Source organism: Argiope bruennichi, chromosome 6 (genome assembly GCF_947563725.1).
Source record: "Argiope bruennichi chromosome 6, qqArgBrue1.1, whole genome shotgun sequence".
In the NCBI taxonomy this organism is placed as follows: Eukaryota; Metazoa; Arthropoda; class Arachnida; order Araneae; family Araneidae; genus Argiope; species Argiope bruennichi.
The window spans coordinates 106,658,758-106,670,965 of NC_079156.1; the positions used below are offsets into that span (position 1 = coordinate 106,658,758).

At 27.1% G+C, this 12,208-nt stretch overlaps 1 protein-coding gene across 1 annotated transcript; it reads left to right on the forward strand.

Moving 5' to 3' along the window:
- The first annotated feature begins 164 nt into the window (after nt 1-164).
- Nucleotides 165-8,609, forward strand: LOC129971355 (DNA replication complex GINS protein PSF3-like). The gene is made up of 3 exons (XM_056085040.1): nt 165-545; nt 4,837-5,105; nt 7,880-8,609. Exons 1-3 carry the CDS (start codon nt 428-430, stop codon nt 8,114-8,116), a joined length of 624 nt encoding a protein of 207 aa, XP_055941015.1. The 5' UTR covers nt 165-427; the 3' UTR covers nt 8,117-8,609.
- Nucleotides 8,610-12,208: the final 3,599 nt, after the last annotated feature.

Here is a 12,208-nt window from a genome sequence, read left to right on the forward strand (position 1 = left end):
ATACAATTCCTTTTGTTATTAGGGCAATATATATATATATATATTTTAATACAACATATGATTTTTTTATTTTTTTTTATATAAATTTAAAGATTTATTACACTGGACTCGTGATGTCAAAATTAAACATGACGATATACGCTGTTACGATACATCGATAACTGTTTCTGATATGAAAGCTTGAATCGTTTCATTTGAAAAATCCCGCGGAATGGATTTCACGTCATTCCAATGTTTCTTTTCATTTAGAAATAACTTTAATGATCGCTAGATTTCATTAATTTTATAATTAATTACTTTTTTTTTATAGAAAATGAGTTTTAATTCAGTAATGCAAAGCATGTATAAATTAATTTAGAAGAAATACTTATCTTCTTATTCTAATGAATTTTAAGTTTTCTTGATTAATTAAACTTCTAAATATCAAATGAATTTCACGAGAAAAAGTTTTATTTTTGCTGAAGAAGAATATTTCTCCATCGATGATATTCTAGCCACTCAGGAAAGAATTCCTTGTAGATTCGAAGTCGGTGTTCATAAATTAGGTACATATACTTATTATTTTCGGGATATTTTTTTAATGCTATAAACTATGTATATATTTTGAACTATGTATGTAACCATATTTTTTTTTAATATATATTAACTTTTTGAAGAACGTCAACTTAAATTTGCCAATTTATAATGCTGTTGCATATATCATATTTTTTACAATTATTGTATTATCTAAAATTAAAGTTTTTCTTTTTTTGCGAAGTTTTAATCATTATGTAATAATTCCTTCCTATTGTATTTTTATATACAGTTGACAAAATGTTTATTTGTACACTTCAATTTTGGAATATTATAGCAAAATAAAAAAAAAGGTAACTAAGTTAAAATTGCAGAAATATATTCTAGTGAGGTAAAATAATAATAAAATATCAACAAAACAACAATCACATAAACTTTAGTTGATTAATGAATGAAACTTTATAAAAACTATACAAAAAGAGTATTTGTACACTTACTTAGTGACAAATTTTAAACATAATTATAATTATTTTATAGAAATTTAATACTTTGTATGCACTCCATTGGCTTTTACAATTGCTTCAAGACGTCTTGGCATTGATTCTATTAATTTTTTGGTGTTTTCTTGATCTATTTCTTTCCAAGCTTCCATGAGTGCTCCTTTCAAACTATTTTTACTTGTAATATTTTTTTTCGGACTTGAGCATCCAATAGCATCCACAATTTTTCAATTGGATTTATATTCAGGGATTGTGGTGGAGTTTCAAGGCGTCTTGGCGCATTATAAAGCAACCATATTTTAGTAACTATCGCAGTGTGTTTTGGATCGTTATCTTGTTGGAATAAGAAATTGTCACCGATACCCAATTTTCTAGCACTGTTTAATAAGTTATGCCGCAACACATCAATGTAACTTAAAGCTGTCATTTTTGTGTCAATAAAGTGTAATTTTCCAACACCGCCATGAGCTACACAGCCCCAAACCATCACATTTCCCCCCACCATGTTTCAGGGTCTGAAGTACAATTTTACTTTCAAGGGCTGTTTTATTTTTTCGCCAGATTTTTCGGATACTAGGGGGTGAAAAAATTTCAAACTTACTCTCATCTGAAAAAATAGCCTTTTTCCAGAAGTCCATCGGTTTGTCTTTGTATTTCATAGCAAATTCTAGACGCTTCTTTCTGTTTACTTCAGAGATCATTGGTTTTTTTTCTCGGCGTTCTGCCTTTTAAACCAGCACTATGTAACACATTTCTTATTGTTAGAGCGGTCACTCTGATGTTAGAAGATGCGAGAAGGTCATATGCAATTTTCTGAGCAGAAATTAGTGGTTTTCTAATAGCTGCTTTAACAATACTTCGTTTATTTCTTGAAGTTAATTTACTCGGGCTACCTGGCCTGCTTTCATTTTCAACGCGTCCAGTATTTTTGTATTTTCTTACGATGTAACCAATAGTTGTAAAGAGTAACTTAACCATCTTTTGAATTTCGCGATAAGATTTTCCACTTTTATTAAGGTTAACAATATGAGTTCTTATGTCTAAAGAGACTTCTTTTGATTTCGTGGCCATTTCTCAACTTTTCTCTGCGAGTGACCTTCACTGTTAAAAAAGATAACCTTCAATGTTTAAAAAATACAAACTATCCAAAAAATTAACTATAATGTGAAAAATTACATGAAATGATAGTAATACTTACTGGAGATATAGGTGTACAAATATACTTTTTGCAAAAAATATTCCAAGTTTGTAAGATTTAGATTTTATTTTCAAAATATTTTTTTCGTTTACTTAGAAATAAACAACAAACTTACGCTCGCACGTCTCAATGAATAAAATAGCTGCTTATATGTTTCTAAAACTTTAAAAAAAAGTGGTGTACAAATAATCATTTTGCCTACTGTATATATATCATATGTTTTATTTGCGACAAGTAAAATTCCCAAATGAAATATAGGTATGTTTGATGCATCTTCTGCCATTGTTATGAATTTATTACAAATATCAGAACACATTCGATTTTCACTTTGTGAATTAACTTAAACGCATAGGAATAGAGTTGGAAACAGAAAATAATCAATAAGACCTAAAGTATAAAATACAAAGTAGGTTTGCATATGTTCGTTTAGCTTATATTTTAAGAAATAGTTGGCTTTAAATTATCAATAAATTTACTGAAAACATTGTTTTTGAATTTCTTCATTTCTTTTCAAATCATAAAATTGAGGAAATAGGATAGAAAAATTAAACAAGAGTATAATTTTGATATAATAGACAAAATACATTAAAAAAATCCAGATAAATTAACAGAGATATGGTAATAGCTTAATTTCAAGAAATGTATAAAATATTTCTGGGTATTAGTATTTATTCGACAACTTATTATGATGTTATATCGAGGCACATATTTTTGTGTCTTTTTCCTGGTAACATATAATATTGTATGATATCTCAACGAAAATGTTCAACACTGAATGCTGTATGGTATCAAGAGAATATAATATTGTTTATCACATTTCCAATGAATTGGTAAATGACCTTCGATTTCAGAGATTTATGCATTAGCTAAGAGAATATATAATATGAAAGGGATAGTGGTTCATAGAGAAATTTTTAAAAAAAATTCTAATAAATAAAATTATGTTGAATATTTTTTTTTTTTTTGCCTAGTTATTATTATTGATATATCTTCGATTGTTGCATTTATTAAATATTAACAATTGTCACACACACACAGTTTTAATAGCACAGTTTTAATAATTAAGTATGAATTTTTTTAAGAATTAAACTGATTCTTCTAAACACATTTTGCACAAATGAGGATCTGCTGAAAATAAATTACAACATTGGGTGCTTGTGCATTAAATTCATGCCCTTGACTAACATTCGACTTAACTGCATGCTGTTGATGAAATTTAGGCTTTACCACAAGTGATTCGCAATTCTGGCAATTATTTACAGTTAATACACAGTACCTAACATGGTACAATTTGGTTTTAATGGTAATTAATTCATGCTTACATGAAATAAATCGCATGAAAAATCTAATCAGTTAGTAATATCCTGTTTATAGAAAACAAAAGCTGGCATTATAAGCTATAAAAGCCTTCATAGATTGAGTATATTTTATCATCTAGAGGTATTGAAATTCATTTAAAAGTCAAAAAGAAAACTTGAGCAAAACACAACCAGATCAGTCAAGCTTTCATTTACTTATCAAAACAGACTCAACAGATATTGTTTAACAACAGATTCTACAATCCTCCACACTTTTGTGCATTAGGATGAGTTTAATTTGGCAAAATAGGGGGGAGAGGAAAGATGAAAGGAGGGGATATTTACATAAAATAAACGTGGATTACTTGCAGACTGAATTAAAATAATACAGTAAGAAATGACACAATATTCACATACATGTGAAAAAAATTGAACAAAAAAGTTTCTAATACAGCAAAAATCAAGGTCAAAGAATGACGAATTCCAGAAATGCGCTCATCCTACCGCGTCTCTCCCCTTAGCGAGATTGAATTGTCGAAAAGTGGTCATCTCAGAATACTGAAACAAATAGTATTCAAATATTGATCCATGAGAATAAAAAATATTTGTTTGAAAAACAGCACCTCAGTATTACCAATAAAAGCCAGACAATTTTAATTTATTTCCAACTTGTTATTAATCATAAACATGTCTTTTTATGATTTTTTTTTACATTTTGCTGTGAATACTTATATTGTTTGTTACATCTATTGGACGCATGAATTATAAAGTTATACATTGGATTAAAATTATAATATTGTTCAGTATTCAAAAGCAGTAGGAGTTAAAGGAGTTTTATGTGAACTTAAACGAAAATAGTATTACAAATTTTTTAACAACTATTGTTGTAAGGAATTTTATTTTTATTTACTTTTCTGAAAATAATCTAATTGAATTTGCTAGCATAGTTTTGCTTTGAATTTCTAATTTATTTTCTCCTGTGTTAAGTGCCACAATCTTCATGGAATTAACTTGTGCTTGCAATTCAAATTATTGAAATATTATTATGATTAACTATCATCTTGGGTAGTATGAAAAAATAATACAGGTTTTGATAAATATTCAATCATTAATAACCCTTTTAATTAATGTGATCTTCCAATTTTCTCTCTCTTTTAATTGAAAATTCTCCATTTTTAGCATGGATTTCTTTATTTAATGTTTAGAAATATCTGCTATGGGATAAGATAAATTAGTTTTAAAACTCCCAAAAAATTTATCTGAATTAATATTACACGAGTTCCATTCCATATACTAATATCGGTTGTTTTTAAAAATTTCTGAAAAGGTTTTTTGGATCCATCAAGTGGCAATCCTGATATAGCAAAAGGAACAAAATTGGAAATTCCATTGTGGATGGCTCAAGCCTTGCAGAGCAGGCGAATAATAGTTACAGATCTTCCAAGAGTTTATAGAGAAGCTTACAGAGAAATTTTAAATGCAGATGCCACAGTTGTGGACCTTCACAAAATGGGACCCTATTTTTATCATTTGGGGTTGTACTTGCTACGCTTTGCTCACCAGGACTCTGAAGATATAAGTCGAATGTTAAATCAGGTAATAAAAAAAAATGGGTACTTTTCCATTAGCCGGGCACAAGTGAAAAATCGCAAAATAATGTAGAATTCTGCCAAATTCGTGTTTGGTTCACAATCCGTTAGCTGGGCGCAAGTGAAAAATCGCCAAATAATGTAGTATTCTGCCAAATTTACGTTTGGTCCACAATTGCCGACATTTGCGCCCAGTTAACGGAAAAGTACCAAAAAATGTATAATTGATTTGTTTTAAATCTGTTATAATATAAAACAATTGAGGGTTAATTGTGATACAATTCTTTCTGGAAATAAAGTTCTTTCATTTCCATTCTTTTTTTTTTTTTTTCCCACTGCATTTGAAGTGATGGTAGAAAACTTTTGCAATTAGATTTCAATGTTTTCAGAATTTAAAATTATTATTGTCTGATAAAAGTAAAAATATTTATGTATTTTAAAATGTCAGTATTTTAAAAACACTTGTCAGAGGTGTTAATGTTAGTTGATTTAAAATTTTCAAATAAAATTTTTGTTCCAAACAAAAAGTTTCCAATGCTAATAAAGATTTTTTCTCCCTTTTTAAATCTGTCTATCCGTTGATCTACGCAATAACCATTGAATCTAGAACTAAAATTTGGCACAAGCATACTTTAAATGCTGTGAAATTGCATGAGTACCAAAGATTTTCTTTTTTCAAATTTTATTTAAAAATTAAATCAAATTGTGACCTTTCTTTATTACTTTTTGCCATTATCTTCCAGGGGAATTATTGTTAAAAAAAAATTTCTTAGTACCATTTTAAAATACAAAATTTAGGGTTTTTTTTTATAGTATTAGTTATGATGTTGTCCGATTACATACTGTTAAATATTTTAGTAGGTATATTTATTTTAAAAATCAGCTCGCAACTCAGTGAAGGTCAAGTTTTTAGGGAATCAAGTAAAAACAAATGTTAACTTTTTTCAAATTTTTTATTCTTTCCATTGTTTATTAAATTTAATGCCATACAACTTTCTAATGGGTTTTGTTTTATTTTTAATCCAGTTTTAAATTATGTATATTGAAATACTTTTTCAATAAATCAATTAAAATATTACAGAGAAACAGAGCAGGTAATGAAAAAAAAAAAAATTAAAGCATTTTTTAGCTTTTTTGTCATATAAAGGCTTTTTTTTTCTTTGTATCAATTTATAAATATTTTCAAGTTGTATAAGGTTGACTTTTAAAAACTGTCTTATGGTGTCTTAAGTTATAAAGATTATTATATAATTTTAAATTATTCTCCTTTAGTTTATTTTTACTGTTTTAGTTTATTTGAAATTATTTCAGTAATTTAGAAAGGAGCTCTATATTTAGGAAATAACAACTAATAATAACAATCATATATTGTTCAATCAGTATTAACTTTAATATATAAACCAACAAGCTTTTAAAATTTAATTTGATATATCTGACGATGATCTATTTATACTATTTCATAATAGATGCATCTTCATTGCAAACAACTATTTTCAACAAGTTGCTCATTTCAAATTTTATTCAAACAAATTGTTGTAAATAATAATGACTAACAAGATGGTTGTAGAATTTCAAAATTTGACTCCATTACAGGAGAAAGAGTTGAGCAAAGATAGTTGAAAAAGTCCTGGTTTTTTTACAAATCTGTCTGAAAAGTAATATTACTTGAACTATCTCTGAAATAAATATTTCATAAATCTTTGCTTTATCTTATAATATTTAAATTTCTAGATATTCCTAAGTGTATCTTAAAAAAAAAAAGTGTTCATTTTAAAGATGATTAAGTAAACAATTGATAAAATACATTAAAAAATTTTCAGTCACACTAATTAATTTATTGATTGATTGAAGATCTTTCTATTGAATTACTTTAAAAACAGTATTGTGGCAAAAAAAAAAAAAAAGTCCATTTTGTGCTTTACGAATATGTAATACTTCCCTTCTTATCAATTTTTTTCCCACAATGCTACATGAATAATGTTCATTTCACCACAACTTAATGCATTATTCAACATTATGCATTAAAAAGATATGCACTGAAATACCAGATGATATGTTAATAGTTGTTTTCAGTTCCATTTGTTTGCTATTGTGGTGAATAGCATATAATCCAGTTAACAACTACGCTACACGAGCGTACGCTTTTGTATCCAGGTTTAGTTACTGGACTGCTAACCACAAGGTCCCAGGTTCTATCCTCGCGCATCTCATAATCGCAACACTATTATCAACAGCAGCATGGACAGAAAAAATCAATAAGCCATCATATTGACATTAACTTCTACATGTTCTAGAGTAATTGAAGATTGCTCAAAGATCAAAGAATTATACTTGTGACTAAAATAGCTTCTTACTTTGTGTTTTGTTTGCAAGATGGAATCTTTTACATGTTAGAAGATGAAATTCACTTTTTTCTCTCATTGGGAAAGGAGTGATTAATTTTGATTTGATTTCCATTATTGTTTTTTACTGTTTCTAGGTACATTAGTTCTTTATTTCCTAGAATTGAATAATGTTTTGATATGGGGAAAAAAGTTTTTCTTTTAAATAAATTATAATTATATATGTAGAAATGGCATATTATATAAGAAAATGTTTAAAAACTGTTTTTTCATATTTTGTAATTCATTTATAGAATTTACTTATTCATGATTACCATACCTTTTGATTCTATAGATAATCAGGATTTACTGAATTTAATTTCAGGTTTTTATTAGTGTTTTTTGAAGCACATACAGAATGACATTGCTTTTTAACAAATATTTTTAATTCTTTTTTCAGACATTTAGAAATCGTTTTAGAAAACTTATGGACACTTCTCAAAATTCCTTACAAGAAGATGCTACTGTTTTGACAGCAAATTTGGACAGAACAGAAGTTGCTCTGTTCAATTTGGGTCACAAAAGTCTGCTTGATCTGAAGAACTGGCAGCATCGAAAAAGTCAAAAGATTGTAACTGCGAATCTTGTTATGAATCATAAAAAGAGAAAGCGTGCCATAATGGATGAAACAACTTAATGCTTATATTACTAAGAGAAGTGGGAAAATTCTTGTTTTATGCGTCAAAATAATTTTTCTGGGATTCCTATTATAACTTTTAAATAGTTTTTCCATGGTATTTTTTAAAATATTGAATAAATATGCAGTCTCATTTATTTATTTTAGATGAAAAATTTGTAAGATTTTTCTGAATTCTGACTGAGTTTTATATTTTTTTGCAGAATGCTGCTCATACTTGTAATAATATTAAATTTGCTTTTATATTATTTGTTTCAATTATAAAAACTATTAGTAAAATCTATTATCATGGCAGAAAAAAAATTGTGCAGCAGTATTTCTCTGTGATGTTTGAAGTAATTTTCAATTAGAATAACCTCTACTGTTAAATTTTAAAAGTACTAATTTTATGAGCATTTCTGAATATATTTTAATGCAATGATTAAATTTCATTTGTTATACATTATCTTCAAAAATAATTGATTCGTTTGTCAGTGATAATGCTAAAATAATCGTATTTATAAAAGACATATTTATTGATGTACATATTATTTGTTTTGTTAAATTTGTTTCTTTTCTTGCATTAATTAAGAATATGATGTTTAAATAAACTGATATTTTTTATATCAAACATTATGACATTTCTATAGACTGTTTTAAAAATAAAATTGATTTGAAAAGCAGTGCATTATTACAATCACTATATCATATCATAAAAAATCTTTAAAAATAATATATAAACTTTAGGAAGCTTAATACCATGATTTTTTAATAAAAAGCTTTGTTTTTGTATTTTAAACTCATATTTCCTGTGTAATTTTAGATTGTTTTTATTAAATGAATTGAAAATGTAAATAAAAACTTTTTTGCTGAATCGACATTTGTATCTTGCATTTATCAGTTGTAAGTTTGTGAAAATTATTGTAAATATAGAAGAAAAGAAACTTGTTATGATTTATTGAAATGTATTTGTTTGCCTAATCAATCCTTGAATCAATTATATTGTTTTAAAATAAAGTGTTTTGTTAATTTTATATAACCAAAAGTGATTCATTCTTAAAAAAAGAAATATATGCAGATCTATCTTTAAAAATGTATATTTAGCAGATCAGTTAAAATAAACTTAGAAGCTAAAGATTCTAAGTTTATTTTAATTTATTTTGATAATGGTTCTGATGCCAGGTTTTGCAAAAAATCCATTATAAAGAGGAAATGTCACCTATTCTGTTAATTGTAACAATCTTGAAACACCTCATGTAGAAGTATGACTTAATTCTATCAAATAATGGCTTTATGTCCATATTTAAGCTCTGTTTGTCTTAAATTATCTTCCAAAACACAGCTTAATTACAATGAGCTATTTATTGGTGAAAGCCCAGATTTGATTTATCTGTGAAAGCATGCTCATTAAAAGCCCAGCCAGAGAATAGAACCTGTATTCTTCGATTCATGTTCCTTGGCATGTCATTCTTTGACCCATTATGTCACTTACCTGCATTTATATTTTATATTAAGTTGTCTCTATTTAAAATAAATTTTGATATATTACAATTAAAATTGAGCATTCATTTGTTTTATTTTGTAACATATATATATAAAGTATTCTTTAAACTGCATTTAAATGCCTTATTCTACAACTGTAAGCAGTTATGCAACAAAAACCTAATAGCCATTTCATGGATTTCAAATTCATTACCAAAAATTATTCCTAAGTAGTAGTTATCTGCTTTGCAAAATTTAACCACCAATTCCAGTCCATTGTGTAAGAGATATATGCAGTAATTAATTTTAGAAAGAATACATGACTTTTTTTTGCAATGTTTTTTAAAAAAAAATCCAACTAATTATTTATTTGGGGGATTGTATGTAGCTCTTCAATAGCATTTTATTTCAAATCAAAACTTTAATTAAGATTAATATCTATCAATAATGAAAAATATAGTACAATGTTCCATGTAATAATTTACTTCTTGTTATATTCTGTGCCATAATTATTTAAAATAAATCATATTAATAAATCCGTGCAAGAAGTTTCACACCTTCACTCTCCTCCTCGATAATTTAATCCTTTGTTGGGTTAAAAATAAATACTCAATGAAGTGTATTGCGAAATAACAAAGACAGTTCATTGATGTAAATATATTTACAATCTTATATATACAAATAGTTATCAAAATAATGGAAACACTTTTGAATAAAAATAACATTTAAGAATGTGCTTTGTAAGTATTAAAATATAATTATAGCAATAAGTTATTTTACTTTCTTGTATACTAAGTATGGAGGAAGTATTGTAACTGTCAAAAAATTCAAACTCGAGATTTTGACACATAACTCCACATTTCAGACCTCCATGAGTCTTAAAAACATATTTCTGGATTTTTTTTAGTTTGTCAGAGACCAACTCAAAAGTGCTTTGAGTTAGAAGGATAAAACTTAGTATACAATATATAGATTTCTGTCAATTTTGAACAAAATTTGTTCAGAGGAAATCTATCTCCAGCTATTCAATTATAATTTAACATGATAGCTATAAAATGAAAATTGTTTTGATGATTACAATTTTTTTTATACACTTTGTATGCGAGAAAATAAAAATATTTTTTAAAGGGGGGGGGGGAGGGCTCATATTTCTAATCCAGTTTTCATATAATTGCCTTGAATTATTTTTATATTTTACTCGGGTAATTGTTTAAGTATTTTGAATATTTTCTAACAAAGAACAAAATGCATATTGTAATACTAGAAAAGTTTTAATCTAATTATTATAATAACTTACATCACTTTTTTATCATTCATTTCATTCTGCATAATAGTTCTGTAATCAACTTTATAAGGTACTAGCCGCCTTTGGCGACCAGCCGGTTCGCCAATCTTAATGTTCGTTTAAATTTTAATAATTAAATAGGTTTAACCGGAGTTTAACCCCCTTCTTCGCCAAGTTGCGATAACGCACCAAAGCTGGCAATCTTTATTATGCACTATAATTGAACATCTGCTTCTTTGCTTTTGAACATTTCGCAAGGCCGTTGTTTGCGATTTTTAAAAATTTCGCCAAGCAGGGGATAAAACTTCGGTCGTACAATTAAACATTTTACGCAATTCCAACTTTAATAGATTCTTCAGCAAAATATTTTAAAACTTCAAATTTTGATAGTCATATAATTCACTCATAATATTATAAAGGCCTTCAGTTATTGCGTGATATATATCTCTCTAATTTTCTGTTACCCCTCGTAGAAATTATGCTTTAAATAACAGTGTAAATGATTAATCTGCAATTAATATAATATTTTTTACTGAAACAAAGCATTTTTTTTAATAATATGATTACTGATAATAGAGTCACTGCGCGTTTAAACTTTATGGTCACTAAAGAATATCTTTCTTAATTTATGTAATATCTCAAGAATTTGTCAACAAAAATTTCTCAGATTCATCATGAACAGATCGATTCATTAACAATGTTTAATTTTAAATGCATCAAACACTAAGAAAATAAAATGAATCGTTTAAAATAATCGGTCGAAAACAGGTTTAAAAAAATCTACTTAAAAAACGATGTACTTAAAACTATAAGCATATACAAAAATATATAACTAACATAAATACATTTTACTTACAAAAGCATGCAACTAACCTAAAAATAATTTAAATCGTCCGTTGGTTGTCATGCCAACAATCAGAACAATGCGCATGCGTGGATTTTCTTCGCCAGTTACGTCAACGCAAATGCGTAAATTTTTCTACGCCAGTTGGGGTAACGCTATGCAGATTAGACATTTTTAATTTCCTTTATTCTGTGTTATTTTAATTCAAAAGTACTTCAGAATGAATGTGAAACATGGATTAATTAACAATGTTTAATTTTAAATGCATAAAACATTAAGAAAATAAACAGAATCGTTTGAAATAATCCGTCGAAAAATGTTAACCCTAGCCTAATTACTGTTGGGAGAAAAAAACAACTGATGCCTTACTTATTTGGCGATGGGGAAAATGGAAGATTTTTTGGCGGAAAAGTTGGCGTTGGGAAAAATGAAAGATTTTTTTGGCGGGAAAGTTAGTTTTTAATTAATAATGGACTACCCCTAACATTTAGGGGGATGAAAA